Genomic DNA, 18,466 nt, shown 5'->3' with positions numbered 1-18,466 from the left:
GGATGGATGAAGCATCCACAGCCTCTGTGGGCAGCTGTTCCAGCATCTCACCACTCTCAACTCTGAGTAAAGAGCTTCCCCCTGATATCCAACCTAAATCTTCTCTTCTTCAGCTTAAAACCATTTCCCCTTGCACTGCTATTATCTGCCCTTTCCAAGAGTCCTGTTGCTCTTCATTTAGAGGAAAAAACACACCGCAACAATAAACAATACCAAGGTGTCCACGGGATTATTCTCCTTTCTGCAAGGCTGGCAAATGACGATGACCACAAATAGAGGAATCAAATGCTGTTTTAAGTCCTAACGCTGCTCTCTCATACAGCTTGGGACTGAGAGTATAGGCTACAATATGAGGTACAAAGAAATTTAATACTTAACCTTCAAGACTATACAACTCATTCAGCTGGAAAATACCTACTGTAATTATGCAGAGGACAAGAATTAAGAAAATAACCTTGCTTAGCTGTGAGTCGGGGTAATGCTTCCTCCAGATTTACAACATATTTGGCACAGATTATGAAAAAAAATGTCTGCAGTACTTCAGACTTTGGTATTTGGCCATAACTGTATGTTCTGCATAAAAATCAATTTGGAAAGAGTTATAGAAGTTCAGCACTTATACTGGCCTAAATCTTTTCTACATTGATTCTTCACGTATAAGTTATTACAGGGAATTTGTACACAGAACCAAACAGAAACCAGTTGCAAAAAATTAGTGCTTTGGGGCAGCGAGTTAAAGTTTCCCTGTTCCTCTTTCCAGACAAGTCGTAATATTTATCTTAATATCTGTCATATGGAACTGCATCTAAGTGAACACTCCAAACTGAGCTACAATGAAGCTGTGATATACTTATTGCAGTAAATGTAGGTTGAGTAGGAAATTAGAGAAATAAAACAGTCCAACATCAGTAGTAGATTCTGCTATTGTAAAAAAATATATATATTTAAAATCTCTTCATTCAAAGCTAGTTACAGTCAGCTCAGTAAAAGTATCAGAAACTGCAATTTTCACCGTGCCTAATATCTTCCTGACAAAAAGAAAACCAGGATGGTAAAATGGAGTTTAATAAACAGGGTAAAAAACACCTGCAAGTCTTTTTTTATCTACAGGTAGTGTTAACAATTCCTCTTTCCAAGACAGATCATTTGGAGCAATTGAGAATTTACTTTATTCTCCAGCACTTTACTAATCCAGCAACAGGAAGCATGCATCATTTTTATGACTGCTGATGAAGCACGCACCATTTGACAAGTGACAGCACTACCAATTTCTGAAATTAAGGCTTTAAAGCTCTATCCCGCAAAGAGCTCCGTGATTTTGCTCAGCAATTTTTCTGCTGTTATCCTTAATAAAAAAAAAGTCATAAAAGAAGGAAAGCTACACATGGCATAGACAAGCAAGCACGACTTCTAAAGTCCTTTGAATGGCCAAGAGATGCACGTCCTAACCTGACACCAGCAGATGCGCTTTAATAATTTTGGACAGTGTAGCAACAAAAGAGCCTGTACCAAATGTTTTATTAAGTCTGTACAACCAGAGAGTCGTAGAATCATAGAATGGTTTGGGTTCTAAGGGACCTTGAAGATCATCTAGTTCCAACCCCCTGCTATATGCAGGGACATCTCCCTCCAGATCAGGTTGCTCACAGCCCCATCCAGCCTGGCCTTGAGTGCTTCGAGGGAGAGGACATCCACAACCTCACTGGGCAACCTGTGCCAGTGTCTCACCACCCTCAGAGTAAAGAATTTCTTCCTAGTATCTATGCTACATCTATCCTCTTCCAGTTTAAAATCACTTTCCCTCATCTTGCTGCTACTTGGCCTTATAAAAAGTTCCTCCCCAGCCTTCCTGTAGGCCCCTTCAGGTTCTGGAAAGCTGCTATAAGGTTTCCTTGGAGCCTTCTCTTCTCCAGGCTGCAGGGCACCAACTCTCTCAGCCCATCAATAGCAGACGGGACAGAATCAATAGCAACAAGGTCACTGCATAGCCCTGTAAATATTCTCCATTTAAATACAGCTTGAATTTATACAAATTAAAATTGAATAGTTAAAAAAAGAAAGTTGATATTGAAAAAGGAAGAAAAGACCACGGGGCTAAACTGCCTATGCCATGTTGCAGTTTCACAGCAGCCAGTAATGGAATAAAGCAGATCAGGACTCATTAAGGCCTTCCTCTTGTTACGTTTATTACACTGATGAAGAAACATGTAGGCTACTAGGTCAAATACTGAAACAACACGTATCAAACCTACCAGTTTTTCAGGTCATCAAGAAACAGGATGGCAATGGGACAGGCAGCACTGCTGCCTAAAGACTATGTAAAAAGCAAATGGTGTTTACCTTCCATTCTTCCTTCCAGATGTAGCACCCTACATGACATTCCACTAAAATAACATGGTTTAAACAAAACCAGCTTCTCCAACAGAGCAAGGCTTACCTGATGGAACACAGGCTGTTTCAATTTTAAGTAAACCTGCACAGATTAAAAAGAGATAGATAAGTTGCAACAGAGAACAAACATAACATTACTGATTTAAATTACTGATTAAACAGCCAAGGCTTGTTTGTTAGAATAAAAACGAGGGCCTACCCATATACCATTAAAGCTGATTAAACATTTGAAGTTTCGTCTGGCAAAATCTGGGGTTTCTTCAATCCATTTTAAACTGTGGAGTTATTTTGGAACATTTGGGAGCACAAATAGAGATATTAACATCTAAGACCTCCTCTCATTTAACAGACTTATAACACACAAAAACAATTAAAATACAGAAATTGCCAGGCACATTGCGGATAAGCATTGCAAGAAAATGATGTACTTTGCTTTGATTTGCTATTACAAATGTTTTTGACAATAATATTCCAGTTCTTTTTACCAAAAGCCAGTAGTTAACAGACACGTTGGTCACACAGTTCATTTATGCTCTGTTTTTGGAGACAGAAAGGCAACGTGCCCTAGGCATAACTTGCCACAAGTGTAAAGAAAAGAAAGCTTAGGAGGTGTAAAAGAGAAGTCTTTTAAAGGAAAAAGACCTGCATCACTATTTTAATACAATAACCTTTATCAAAAATAAAGAAAGAGATTCCATCTGTGGCTGACAGCCTGTGCAAAAGTCATTTTGTTCGAGCAGGTAGCTGTCTGCATTGAGAAGGGAATGAAGTTAGAAGAATTGAAACCATGTTGAATCTCATTTCTTAATCAGCAATGCTCCTTTCTATTTGGGCTGTTGTTTCAAAACACCCCTCAATACAACAGTCCATTACAGTTCACTTCTTGCAGCCTGATAAACAGGATTATTGCCACTTTTGTCAAAGAGCTTTCCTCAGGGACCTAAAAGGAATCATAGAATCATAAAATGGCCAGGGTTGGAAGGGACCTCAAGGATCACAAAGCTCCGACCTCCCCTGCCACAGGCAGAGCCACAAACCTCCATGTTTAATACTACACCAGGCTGCCCAGGGCCCCATCCAACCTGGCCTTGAAGAACTCCAGGGATGGACAGGGCATCCACAGCCTCTCTGGACAGCTGTTCCAGCACCTCACCACTCTCATAGTAAAGAACTTCCCCCTGAAATCCAACCTAAATCTTTCCTCCCCCAACTTCAAACCATTTCCCCTTGTCCTGCAGTTATCAACCCTTCCAAAGAGTTGATTCCCCTCCTGTTTGTAGGCTCCCTTTGGGTACTGAAAGGCTGCAGTGAGGTCACCCCGCAGCCTTCTTTTCTCCGTGCTGAACGAGCCCAGCTCCCTCAGCCTGTCTTCATAGGGGAGGTGCTTCAGCCCTGTAAAAGGACTCCTCAGTCCTCAAAGGATTGTTTTGTCACATTCTTATTCTAGCAACTGGATTACTGCGTTGTTTCCTCTTTGTTTATTCTGTTTAGTAGCTTAGAGAGAGAGGTTTCAGTTTACTAAGGCCAGTATGTAATTTTCCCACAACAGTCATTCTTCACTGGCAGTGGGAGTGACTCAGGATTGCTGTGGGACAGGAGGCTGCCAACATGCAGGTGAAAATGAGGTATCAGAAAAAGTTACTTACTATGCTGACTATGAAGCTGTATGTTATTAAAATGAAAAGCATTGGATAATTGACTGTGTTCTTGTACTTGAAACATTCGTACCTGGAACAGAACATAAAGGAGAGAGATAACATTTGTCACTTACCACATAAAGGATGTATTTTTCAAAAACAAATAAGCAAAAAACCCAACAGTAAGCTTATACATGTACTGAAAATAAACCAATCAGTGGAACAAATTGAGAAAGAAAGCATAAACATTTTTCAAAGGTGCTCGAGGGGTGATGGGTGACAAATTAGAAATGAGTTTGGAATGCAATGCAAGTGCCCCAAAGCATTACGTCTGTGAGCTAAAGTCAGTGTGGGAAAGGATCCACCTTACAAAACAGCAAACTCTTCAGTTCATAAGCTTTTGGAAAGATACCAGCATGGATTAAAAAAAAAAGTGTAGAAATATCTGAAATATAATGTATGAGGCAGCACAATATGTTACACTGCAAAATGCACTGTCAAAGTAATTGCATGGCCTGAGAGCCGCTGGGTTTGAATGATGAGGTGAGGGAGAATCCCATGCAGAACCACCCCAACTACCTCCAAGAAAACCAGAACGATTATTAAAGGCCTCCTGAACCAAGCATTAGCTCGTTCTTCACAGCATTTTAATTACTACCAACCAAACGTAGAGTCTTGTTAGAGCTGGATGTGCAGTAACAGAGTTCAGTGCTTTTGAAGACGACAGCAACCACTGCACAAAATGAGCGTGATTATTTTTTCAATCGGCTTTCTAAAGCCTCTTCTTATCCTTTCTCCAATCACACTCAAATCAGACAAAATGAATGCAAAGGCAATTTCAAGGAGACAGGGAGCTACAATGGAAAACTGTAACAGAGAGATTATTATTCTGCTCCTCAGTCTGTACAAATCATACTAATGTATGAATCACAAACTGATGGTAATTTCCACAAGATGCAGATTTACTTCTATCTCAGCCCATCTCCACTGCAAGCTACTTATACCCTTTACAAAAAAGATATCCAGTTTGCAAGTTGAATATTTGATCACACATTCAAAAGCAACAAGACAATTAATTTCTGTCTGCAACGGGTCCTTTTAATCATTTAGATTTTCCAAGCAATGGAACAAACCGTTATTCCAACCAGGCCTTGCAGCAACAGGCAAGAAAAATAACTTACTGTATCTTTACTAAATGCCACATTATTCCTGAAATTAAACAGCACAAACCATCCTGGCACAGCATTAAGCTGTCATGCATGTTCCAGGACATTCTTCACAAAATTTGCTCTTAATGCCTTTTTTTTGCTTTACTTTTCTAGATGAGTGGAAAGCAGGTTTAACCAGAAAACTGAAATCTGCATGTAAAGCCAGACTATGTCATAAAAACATAGCTGCAATTAATTGCCACGTTGATAATTTCATCGGTACTGCTGAAGTGATTTTCTTATGTCAGCTGTTTACATACTAAGTGCCACAGCTCTGGTTGGATGCAGTGCTACTCTTTAATGCTTTCCTGCTAAACACTAGGAAGATATCTCTAAAGTAGCAAAAACAAGGATTTAAGTCAACTTGGTGCTCTAATGGCCAATCACAATGTTGTACTATTGGCAAAATTGAGATCTCATTGAAAGCCTCAATGTCAGCCTCTCTGTTGAGCTCCACATATGCCATATTATAAAATCTACTATTTCAAAAATATTCAGGAAAAAAAAAACATTTAACAAATACTTACAGGCAGTAGACAAACACACAACAACTGTATATCATTGGCAGTTCATCCAACAGCTACAAAAAGCAGAGACATCAAAACATGTAAACTGCTTTTAACTTGTGTAAGTTAATTAAGGAGACAGAAGACTTAAGAAAATAGAACTCTTACATCATTTTGATTTCCCCTTCTCAAATGAACTTCAGTATGAGGCAGTATCAACTCCTATTCGACTACTGAAATGTTACTATATTAATAAGCTAATTACACTGGATCTTTGGAACATTACATTACATTATGACCACATCACTTGGATTCTGCTTGATGCAGTAGCATTCTACACAAGCTTCTATAATACATTCTATACAAGTTGCTCCTATACAAACTTCAACAAACTGCAATGATATAATTGTTTCAGCATGTAAAATAAATCTTGAGGCCATTATGAAGCACCCTGAAATACGCTCAAAGGTTTACTTCCTAATTTTGGTAATTTCTGACACTGTTTTAATTCTGAGATGGCTTTTTCTGCTGATTTGTGGGCTTGTTTTTCATATTGTGACTGCCAAATAATGTCTTACTTTAAATATTTTTTATTATTTTGGAGATCAGTGTTATTTCTCCACCTCAATTTCGATGGAATTAAAACAGTTGTAGGTGATTTCTCAATAACAGGTACACATACACTCTGAATTGTGATGCATTTATCCAAGAGGGGAAAACAAGAAGAAAGAAACTCACAGAACTTTATAGCATTATTCTATCCTAAAATTGTTCTCAAAGAACACCACCGCATTTCTGCTCGTAACACAGTTAACTGATTTCCCAGTGAAGGACTGAAAAATCAGGAAAAATCAGGAAAAGCAAGCGAATGCATCAGTGAAGGTCTACTGCTTCTGATCGTGGATCAAACGCTAACGCTGCGCCACCTTAGAACTGTTACTCCCACAACACAATGGACTTTTTCCTAAGAAAAACAAGAACCAGATGCAAAGCTGTTTTGATCTATTTCCTCCACCATGCTGGAAGTCGTCGATGGCCATGTTTGTACAGAAACTCCCTTCCCATTACTGGTAAAGGATAGTTAGCTAGTTCACAATCTTGTTTTTCTGCATGGCCAACCTGATTCTCCTCCATTTGGGAGCACTGGTTGAATTGCAAAGGCAAAAAGCTTCTTTCAGTACTGAATGTTTAGATTGGAAAAAGTGAGCTAGTTCTTTACTGAAGATGAATTCTCCAAGGCATGAACTATAAAGCTTTCCTTGGGTTTGGTCACAGAAACTTCAGGAATATTTCACAATACAGCTAAACAGATCTAAGTCACTGAAATGGCAAGTCTTGCTCTTCTTCGAACGTACCGCCGGTGCCTCTCGAGCCAGCAGCCATGTTTGTCTGACCCATGGGAAGTCACTTCCAATAGGTGACCCAGCACACAGCTGAGACTGCAGGAAGAAGGTTTTAATCCCTGAATTATAGGGCTGGGGATTGCAGTAGGTAGCACAAAGAAAGCATTGGGAACAGTGGGCAGATGAAGCCAACTTTGCCACCAGATGAGCTCATCATTGTTGTGATGTCTTAGGGAGAAAAAGAAAGAAGCAATAGCTAAATTCTAGTTGATAATAGTAGTTACTGTTAATTACAAGTTCAGTGATTCATTCACCAAGCCTGAAAAGAATTTTCTGCAGGATTAATTCATTCATAATTCGTTAAGAGCATGAGTGATTCAAGGACTCATAAAAAGAAGGTAAAAAGAATGAGAAATACAATTTAGAAAATACTTGCACATTTGGACAGCTGTGTGTACCACAAAGTTCATATGTTGGCTGCTTTTCAGGGACAAAACATTAACAGCAAAGAGACTCTCAAAAAGATCCTACTTAGGATTTGCCTGCAGAAGACAATGGCTTCTGTCTCAAAAGAAATTTATCCTTCCCAAAATGCTGTGACAAGATACCTGAACACTGAAGGAACATGTATAGAAGGGAACTTTGTGAGCTGATTCAGCTGGTTAAAGAAGTATTTTGGAGCCCGCAAACCATGGTTGAGCAAATAAAAATCAAAAAGTGGTTGCTTCAGAAAAAAAAACTCTCAGGAACTGCTTTTGAAAGCAAAGCTTTCACATTTCCCTTAATTAAAGCATGTGAATTGACCATTTACAGTATTAAGATTGAAACAAATGTCAAGAAATTCTCTTCAAACAGCTGTCAAGTGCTGACTTTGAATCATAACAAGAGAGAAATTGAACAAGAAAAGACTATTTACTAGTTGAAATGTTTCTTTTATGGTGATTCATCGCTTAGTAAGCAGAGTATTATGGGCCACTTGCAGATTTAGCGTGGCTGCCAAAATAACAAGTGTACTTTATCTCACATAAAGCCTTTTATTCCAGTGGGAAAAATGATGCAAGTCATTGCTGTTCCCCTCTACTCTGCTTCTGTTCGCCCTTTATACACCATGGTCTGTAGGACACTTGGTTGTTCTGATGCAACACCAGAGCTACATGATAACCAGCAAAGTCACATGGATTTAAAAATAAAAACAAAAACAAAAACAACCACCCAGTTTTTTTTTTAAGCCTGGATCATTTTTGTGTGGCCTTGCTCGCCTGCAAGAAACAGAGCCCAAGGGAACATCACAAAACTGCTACTGGGGAGGTTAAGGTTGGATATCAGGAAAAGGTTCTTCATTGAGAGGGTGACAGGCCATAGGAACAGCCTCCCCAGGGCAGTGGTCATCACACTGAGCTTGCCAGAGTTTAAGAAGTATTTAGGCAAAGCCCCCAAGGCATATGTTCTGATTTTTGGGTGGAGCTATGTGAAGCCAGGAGTTGGACTTGATGATCCTTATGGATCCCTTCAAACGTGGGATATATGATTCTATGAAAGGGGATTTGAAAGTCTGGTTAGAGAGAAGAAAAGGTTTAAGTTTTCCCACTGAGATGGGATTAACTTGTATTAGCTATTAGTTGGGAGGAGGTGGGGTGATGGATCCAGAAAGAAACTTTTTCCATGCCAAAAAAAAAAGAACAGCAAATATTTGTATGGTGGCAACAGGATGCTCCACTGTGACTTATCTCCAGCACATGCTACAAAATTGAAAACGAGCATCACGGAGGCAAGCATCACTACAGACTGTAATTGGGTTCAAATTCAAGACATCTGATTTTTGGTGTCTATCTACACAGTCTCAGGTCCCATTATGACTCAAGACTTGATCCAGTTGCCAAGGCACAGGCTATCTCAGATGCTCAGGGTCTCCACTACACCCTCTCAAGGCTGGCAGAGACAGTATGGGATCCAAGAGACCTGCACTCTTGAGGGATGGCACCTGGAGGCCAGACAGAACATTCACATGGTCTGAAAGGACACACACTTTTGTTTTGGTAGACTATGATTCAAGTTCAGGCTACCAACATAGAATCTGTGTAAACACAGATTCCTAGCATAGAGCATAGGTTTCTTAATTTTGAACTCAATTTCATTTCATTCTTTGATATAAAGACAAATTTCCTTTGTTCTCTCAGACCTAAAACAGGACAAAGCTCTCTATGTCCCTTTAGAAAATGAGTAATACCAGGACAAATCCTTATGCCCACGCCTGATTGCTGAATACTTTCTGCTTGAGAACGAGACTCTACTATTGTTTCTCAGCAGACACTGACTGCAGTATTTGTGCTACAAGTGCATCTAGATCAATAGAAAATATAATAGAAGACATTAAGCTAAAAAAGATGATACAGTGAATAACAGTAGTCTATACTGCTTGCTATTAAAACACAGCTGCAGGAATTTTAAAGTACCAGTGAGTAAGAAGATAGTATAATTTCCAAACAAAGTGTCTTCTACAAAGTAAGCAATCGATTAGAGCTCTTATTTTAGGAGTATGTACATCTATTAGTGTAAAGCATCACGTGGAGTAAGACCCACATACAATCATATCTGAGGTACATTAACTCCTGTTACAGAAGTTTCATCTTGTCAAGAAATGGCAGTATGACTACACAGTGAGAAACACAATGAGTCACAGTGACTTATCAATACTTACTTGCATTTCATACTTCAGGGTCATGTGGAAGCACCAAGATCCCAATCCCACAGCTGAAAACACCAAAGCCATGGTTAGAATACAAGTCTATGCTGAAAACATTTTGGGTGCATTAACTTAAACACGCAAAACTTACTGGAAAAAAAAAAAAGCCATGAGCATCCTATCTTGGGGACAACTCGGTTTTCCATGGCTGCCCACTTTATATTGTCAATTTTTTTCTTTGTGGGGGGAGGGAAGTTTCCCTGTCTCCTACTATCTAGTGTGATTTCACTTGAGATCAGGAGCGAAGGGAACCCAGAATGAATGGAACAGCATTACTGCAGCTTTCTTTTTAGAACATTAAGACTTCACTTTGTCAATCTTATAATGCAAAGCATCATTCTAACGTGGTTATCCTGAAAGTCAGCAATATTTCTGCTTATCATCTAGTTTAAAGGTAAATTTTGCAAGTAGTTTTTGGCTAGTTATGGAGGCACAACTGTTACTAGAACTCAGAATTAGAAATTCAAAGTACACAAACAGAATCCATCAGTATTCATTCATTCTGTGAAATGTAAGCACCATCTCCTAGCTTCCTCCTGCAATCCTTCTAGATGATCCATTTTATTTATTTGAAATACTTTGATTTCACAAGTAAATTCAGAATTTAATTTATGAGATGTATGCTTTGCTCGTACCAAGTTCTTAGCAGTTAAACAAGGACAATGTTTCTTGTAAGTTAGATTTCATTATTTAGAGCAAAGCCAGTAGAGTATTTAATCTGTCATTCGCTGCTTTGGAATGTGAATAATTAAATACTCTCATTAAGCACCAGCTCATTTTTATTTTGGAAGAGTAACTACATTAATGTGATGTCTTGTCTTCCTTCAAGAAATGAAGCTTTACCTCATCCTCAGAGAAAGCCAACTATTTTGCACACTGGGTAGTGCTGCTGTGCAGCCTTTGCTGCAAGAATACAACCTTCTTTTCTGTACCCACCAGCTTGGTTTCACTGAGGCATACACAAACAGCACTTTTTATACAGTTTTCCCAAGGCAGTTGATAGACACGCCTGGAGATGTTTCTTTAGATGCTTTTATCCTGGAATTGTGATTATATGTACTCAACAAAACGAAATACTAAAGCTGTACTGAAACACAGAACTGTAACAGAGCTGCACTGCCAAACTCTTCAAGTCCATATATACGCACCCTGTAACTTACAATGGACTTCTGATTACATTGCTTGGCTTTTGAAAACTCTTTCTGAACAATAGGCAACCACTTCATGGGATTTTAATGAGAAATTCTCACAGCTGTATTTCTGCATATACAGAATAGATTATAACTATTAATCACTCTGCAGAAAAAGCACATTGAGATCGTAATTAAAACAGTGCCACCCATTACTGTGGCTGTCATGCTGATTTCAGTATCTTCATGATACAATCCATTAAAAATTGTAACTATTATTTTCGAGTATGAACAAAACCACTGCATAACAAATTGCTATTCGTTTTAAATTAACAAAATATGTTATTAGGTTTCTTTTTTGTTTGTGTTTGTTGTCATTTTTTAAATGTTATTGAGGCTATAAATCTCAACAGCTTGTTACTAAACACACTCCTCCCCTTCCTCCTGGAACATGATTAGAAGCAGTTATTTCGAGATTATCTTTCCTATTCAGTATCATCAAATGCCACAGGTAATACTGTTGCAAGTCATTAATCCCAGGACTATAATTAATTTCTAGAAACAGTTATCAAAATACTGCTGTGTCTGTGTAGTGATCACACCGTTTCTTGTTCATTCAAGGCCAGGCTGGATGTGGCTCTGGGCAGCCTGGTCTGGTGGCTGGCGACCCTGCACATAGCAGGGGGTTGAAACTGGATGATCATTGTGGTCTTTTTCAACCCAGAACATTCTATGAATTTTTCAATACTTTGAGGAAAAATTAGATCTGTCACATAAGCAGTGGCAATTCATGTTGATATCAGACTATCCATCAGCATTAAGAATTATTCTTTAATCATAACCTAACATCTACAGAAAAAGCAATATATTAGGATCACCTAGATGTGGCACGAATTTAAATTAAAATAAAGAACACTGTAAAGGGTGGGATGAAATTTTGCTCTAGCTGCTAACATCTTTATTTAGGTATTTACATATTTACTTGGTATCAAAGCTTCCACTAAAGACAGCATCATTTATAAGAGCAATTCAGCTGGCCAACTACAGCGTACCACAAACAGTCAAAGAATGAAAGATGAAAAAGCAGAATTAAATCAATTATTTTTATGGAGTTGTTTTGTTTTCTACGCTCAGTACTGGTTTCTCTGGTGGCCCTGCTAGGCAGGGGGGTTGGAACTACATGATCCTTGAGGTCCCTTCCAACCCGGGTGATTCTGTGATTCTCTCCTCCGCCTCAGACAAGAGTGACCTTGCCTACTCCCACCGTACAGCTCTACCAGTGAACTCCAGCACAGCTGGGCCAGTTCCCAGACAGCATAATGCAAGCGTCTGTGCTAGAGAATGGTTAGAACAGTCTGTGGCATGAGCCTGGCCTGTTCCAACTAGCACTTTTCCCCAGCAGTTCCCAGCACAGTCCAGCAGCCAGAAGAGCCCCAAGCTCGTGCCCAATAGGATATTTGTATGCAGTCTCCCTCTTTTGGAGGCTGCGATAAACAGATAGACCGTTCCACATTGCTTGGCTTCAGCATGCAGGAACATTCCCAAGCACATCTGATTTACAAACACAGCCTCTACAGCATCTCTGTGGCTCTTAGATAAAAATAAGGGAATTAATTTGGGGCGAAGGGCTTCTAACAACTCTTATTGCAGATGCAGTTTCAGTGGAAAAAGAAATACATATATTTAAATCAAGACCCGTCTAGAACATAAAACATTTGGAAATCACATTTCCCCATAAGAAGAGAAAATGTCATGGGTAAAACCCAATAAAAAACCAAAGCATCAAAATGAGCCACCCAAAACCAACTGCTTCGAGGTAATGACACTCTGATCTCTTCTACCTGCCTGATGAGAAGCAAAATGCTAAAGCGACTGCTTAAGAATAATCTTAGTAACTTTAGACTGACTGATAAATAGTTCTCACTAAAAATCTTATCCTTTTTCTATTGAGTTCATTGACAGTAGGCCCTTCGAGCTGAAGCGCAGCAGAAACAAAGGCTGAGAACAGTGTGCTGCATCTCAAAACACTCGTTGTAAAGTGCAACCCAGTTTTGGCACCAGTATGAACAAGGAATTTATTTAAATAGTTATTCAGAAATCCCCATTCTTGTTGAGCCAAGTTGGGATCTTAGCACGTATGTGAAATGAACAGTCCTCCCCTAATTCAACATGCACTGGGTTCAAAGAGGAAATAGATGTCAGCAGCAGAAATTGTAGGGTATAAAGTAAAGCACTGAACACAGCGTGGTGAAACAAAGGACCTGACAATCAGCTGAATGTCTGGAAGCATCCAAAAGGAGCAGCTGATCTGGATCGAAATAACGTCTAGAAACAACATTTACATTCTCAAATGCTAACAGATTTCATTTCAACGTCCGCTTTGACAGCTGCCTATTAGCTTCTTGTAAAATATCAGTAATGATTCAACATAACTAACTACAGTGCCCCCTCCCACCCCCATATCTTCAGAGCAGAACTGTGAAAGACTTTCTACTTTGACAAAACAACCCATTGACAGCAGAGCTCCTAACTGGTGGTGTTTTCAATGAAGCCTCAAGTGAAACCAGCACTTCTGCGTTACATTCAATGCTCCTTTATGGATTAAGTCTATATTTGTGATAAATTAGTGACAGAATGAAATCTGTTCATAAATAAAACCATTTTCAGGAAAAGTGCTCTCTGGCACTTTCTAACACAAAGACATTTCTGTACACCTACTCTCTCTGTGTCAGTATGTTTTTCATTCAGTCACATGCAGAGATAGAATGCCAATGTTCCTGGCACATTTCAACTGCATTTAAAATTCTGTTTTTCTTCTCATTTGCTGCTTTTTTGCTTCTGTAGAGGAACAGATGTTAAGAGGCTTGTGATTCCACACCATTCTGCTCTTGTTTTTCCACCAAGAAGTGATAAAGCTGTCTACATTCTTTCATATCTCCCAACTGCTGCAAAACAGCCCAGCATTATGAATAGCGAAATGGAGACAAAACAGAAGAGAAACATACTGGGTCACACACAGTGACCTGTAATGTGAGGTTCTAACATAAGAAATGAAAGTCGAGTCATGCAAGCATTATCACTGCAGACAGCATTCAAAGACTTCTTCTCCCCAGTCACAGATGAGCCCAGCTGGAAGTCAGGACTGCCCTGCAGCAATGCTGCCAAGTATGCAGGCTGAGTTCCCCTTCATGAACACCAGAAACAGCAAGAAAATGGAAGTCTATGGTGTTTATAATGAACAAAGACAGACTCTTTTACCACATTAACTGGTATATGATAAGTGCCAGTTCAGAGCTGGAAATCCCTCTAGCAGTCTTGGTGTGACATGCTGACGTTCTGGTCAAACAATGGCACAATTTGTCCATCATGAAGCAGCTACAATATATAGCAAATAGTGAGACTCAATGCAGTTTTACCATTTTTCAGTTTAGAAGGAACTAATCTTTCAGGATACTTTGATTCAAAAACAAGGGAAGAGTCAACTTTAGCAAAGCTGAAGGAAGGGAAGCCACCCAGGGAGACCTGAACAGGCTTCAAATGTGGACCTGTGGGATTCAAATAGGGTTTAGCAAAGCTAAGTGCACGGTGCTGCACTTGGGTCCAGGCAATCCCAGGTATGTGTATGGACTGGGAAAAGAACTTACTGAGAGTAGCCCTGTGGAGAAGGACTTAAGGGTGTTGGTAGAGGAAAAGCTAGATATGAGCCAGCAGTGTGTGCCTGCAGCTAAGAAGGCCATCAGTATCCTGGGCTGCATCATCTGAGGGGTAGCAGCAAGGTGAGGGAGGGGTTTGTACCTCTCTGCCCTTGTGAGGCAGCCCATCTGGATCCAGGTCTGGGGCATCCAGGTCTGGGGCCTCCAGCACAAGAAGGATGCAGATCTGTTAGGAGCGGGTCCAGAGCAGGGCCATGAAGGTGCTCAGAGGGCTGAAGCACCTCTCCTATGAAGAAAGGCTGAGGGAATTAGGCTTGTTCAGCCTGGAGAAGACAAGACTTTGAGGAGACTTCAGTGTGGCCTTCCAGTACACGAAGGGAGCTTATAAACTGGGAGGAAATTAACTTCTTACTCTGATACCAATGGTACAAGGAGGAATGGTTTTAAAGTAAAATGGGGGAGATTTAGATTAGATGGTAGGAAAAAATCCTTTACTCGGAGTGCGGTAAGGCCCTGGCACTGCTGCCCAGAGATGTGGGGGCCCCATCCCCGAAGATGCTCAAGGCCAGGCTGGATGAAACCCTGGGCAGCCTGAGCTGGTGGGGGCTAAAACTCAATGATCACTAAGGTCCCTTTCATACCAAGTCATTCTATGATTCAAATGCTTACACTTTCGTTTTCTCTCTGGCCTTCAGAAGCTCCTTCCACCAAAGTAATTTAAACTGAGACAAAAAAAAAATCACTCAATTTTTACACAAAGCTCTAGAACACCTCCATATGGCTATTTGGAAAGTTCTCAGGAGCTTCCACGGCTGCCTATATTTCACACATATTAGCAAAGCTGAACTAGGTCTCCAAGTAGCTGAAAAACCCTGAGTTGTACCTTGTGCATGTAACAGCTTCATTGGCATCACAAATACACTTAGCATATGGTTGTCTGCTTTCTGACAATGTTTATCTAAATACATATGCATGCCAGTTTTAAATGTAACATTTGCAATAAACAGGCGTCTTAGCACTGAGAAGACTGGGAAAGTCAGCCTCCCCAGAGAAGGGAGCTACAGCAAACAGATTTGTGAAATGCACTTCTAGAGACCCTTACTACCAAGTCTGAATGGGCTTACATCTTTTCTCAGATGGAATGCGATTAGTAGCTACATAACTGAAAACTTAAAGGAATACGTTTATTTTTTGTATTTTGTTATTACAGGAAGAAACAGACTGCAGTGAAGTCCACTGATACACCAAGGTCTCTTATTTTCTCTTCCGCCCCTGCAGAACTTCCCAAACACAACAGCAGTTAGGTCGTTGGGGCCAAACAAGAATTGAAAGCCAATTCCAACTCATGAAAGAATGCTCTTTCAATTCCTCTAAAATCTCGCCTGTTTCTATGGAATACAAATACTATTTAAAAATAACAAAAAGCACACTAATATGCCATTAAGCTTTTGAAAATAGCACCACAAAAGAGGCCTTCTGCATGAAAACCTCACAGAGTTATTTAATACACCCTAATTTCATGCTCTTGGTTGCGGTTGGACTCGATGATCTTTAAGGTCTTTTCCAACCTTAGCAATTCTATGACTCTACGATTCTAAACAGTATTTTCCTGTAAACATAAACCTCAATGTGGTTGAGCTGTTATAGTTTCACACACAGTATTTGGATTCCACGACTTGGTTTATTAATATTTGGATATTGTTCACTGTTCTTTTCTTATAAAGGCAGCCAGAAGCACAAATTAACATTTACACATACCTGTAAGACATAAATATGCAGCTAAATACCGCTTTTCAAGGCCATCTTTATAGGTCCGAATCGCACCATAGATTGGAGGTAGAATGAAAATCAGGTTACTCACTGTGTTCCCTGTAAGACAGAAGCAAAAGCAGGGATTTAGAATTGGATACTACACACTTTCAATATACAAAGCTGCTTCAACAGTTGTCACCCAGGAAGCTGCATCTTTTTGAAACTGTCTTCTGCTTAAACATAACACACACAGTTAAATTCTGGCGCAGCATAGTTAACCATTTGAAGACTGTTTTCACTCTGTTGCCACTTTCCGTAGTAAGAGAATACTAAATTAGCTGAAAAGGTTGGCTTAGATGATGATAGGGTTCCTTGATTGCATGGAACATGAATTCAAACCCAAGTCCTTCAGGAGATAAAGCTAGGTATTCTACGAGCTGTCTGTTTTCTCTTCTGCCCTCACAGTTCTCCCCATTACGCTCCCTTCAGATCCTTAAGGTCACTGAGTGACTCATTCCTAAATTAACCAGTTCAATCTCTACTGTTTGTGTGCAATCACTACATCACAAATCACAACACGATCAAAGATTGCAAGAAGGTTCGAAAAGGAACAGCAAAGGGTTAAGAGCAAGAGGGTATGAATAAGAATAGCAAAAAAGTTAGAAGCCACTAACGATCAGCATGACAGGCAACTGTCAAAGCTTATCAAAAGCTGGAGCTTCAGCAAGACGTTGCTGCTCTCCATCCCTGCTGCTGAAGCTGGGATGCAACACAAAGGAATGACATGTGCTGCAGAGATCAGAGACAGCACGAACAAGCACAGAGCCCAGCTCTCATACCAGGGGGCAGGACAGCCTTTCCAGCACTGGGGAAGATGAAGAAACCTTCCCTCTTCTTTTCTTTCTTATGACTACTTAGCCATCCTCATTTAGACATGTTTTCAAACTGTCCTGGCCATTGGAAAATGCACACTGAAATGGTGAGAAGTACAAGTGAAGTAAAAGGAAATAGCACATTTCTCAGCAGAGAGGATTCAGATTTTGAGCCCAACCACAAATCAAAGTTTTAAGGAAAAAGGTTTTGCAATGGGAATGAAATGACATGCAAGTTAGGCAAGAGCAGATAGAAAAGAAGGAAGAACTTTGCTCACATAAATTAAGCTGCAAAATTTCACATGCTATCAGTTAAATGCAGATAGCCAAAACGTAAAGTTTGATTTCCAAAGATCTCAATACGCCACAAGCACAATGTCTGAAGATAATGAGAGGCCACAAATCAAAACAGCTCTACAAATACACACTAGCTTGAACCAATATAACAGGCCTTTTGGATGCCTTGTATCTCTGGGGAGTCATTAACCTATCAGCATGTTCCTACAGTGACGCAGGAGACCAGGTTTGGAAGAAACCTGCTGAAAATGCAGCACTATGTGGTACATCACCATCACCATAACCCACAAATCAGGCAGAGATGTCATCTAGCCTCAGAAAACAGAGCAAAGGCTACACAGACTGGATAGCAAAACTCCTGCTTTCCAAAGGAGCTGTCAAATACATCCATCTAACAAAGATGTCGTTAGAATTGATGTAAACATCACTGTTAAAGGTCACTTTATGATGAAATTGTCAAAAACCTGGCAAAAATTCAAATATGCAAGTGCTGAATAAAAGAAATACCACATTGTTTATCCATAGATGGGAAGGCACGTGACCTTCAAAGCCATCTGCAGTAGGATAACAAACTGCTAATGGATACAGGAAGACAGAAAAGAGATTCTTCCGTAGGAAAACAAAGGCTCCAACACTTCCTGTGAAGTTATAATTACGTTAATTTATTGAAAATTTATGAGCATTTAATTTAAGACCATCCTGCTGCGATAGGAAATGCTGCAGACCTAGCGTAGCCATAAATTCCTGACACTCCTCCTGGGCAGTTTTTGGCCCATATTATTCAGAATGTTTACAGCATGGATTAAGCAAGCCTATTTAGGAAACATTTATTGAAAATTGTGCTGTTTTGTTTTTAAATAAAGGGAATAGGAGCGGGGGAGCAGTGGAGTTCTATAGCACACTGCTGGCAAAATTATTTATTTCAAGAACCAAA

At 39.9% G+C, this 18,466-nt stretch overlaps 1 protein-coding gene across 3 annotated transcripts in view; it reads right to left on the bottom strand.

The window, feature by feature from the left end:
* Nucleotides 1–18,466, bottom strand: part of ACER3 (alkaline ceramidase 3) — a 56,098-nt gene that overhangs the window by 20,834 nt on the left and 16,798 nt on the right. For 2 of the 3 annotated variants that reach the window (XM_052670897.1, XM_052670898.1), the window contains exons 2-6: nt 16,370–16,480; nt 9,784–9,836; nt 5,764–5,816; nt 4,038–4,119; nt 2,438–2,473 (exon numbers count right to left, since the gene is read on the bottom strand). In XM_052670897.1, coding sequence (XP_052526857.1) covers nt 2,438–2,473; nt 4,038–4,119; nt 5,764–5,816; nt 9,784–9,836; nt 16,370–16,480 — 335 coding nt within the window. Of the gene's footprint in view, nt 1–2,437; nt 2,474–4,037; nt 4,120–5,763; nt 5,817–9,783; nt 9,837–15,280; nt 15,307–16,369; nt 16,481–18,466 lie in introns of those variants that run through there. The other variant, XM_052670899.1, reaches the window with a different exon arrangement.

This window comes from Tympanuchus pallidicinctus, unplaced genomic scaffold (genome assembly GCF_026119805.1).
Source record: "Tympanuchus pallidicinctus isolate F22 unplaced genomic scaffold, pur_lepc_1.0 scaffold11, whole genome shotgun sequence".
Classification (NCBI taxonomy): Eukaryota; Metazoa; Chordata; class Aves; order Galliformes; family Phasianidae; genus Tympanuchus; species Tympanuchus pallidicinctus.
Note: the sequence above shows the minus strand (reverse complement) of the source record. Positions and strands in the feature narration are given on the sequence as shown.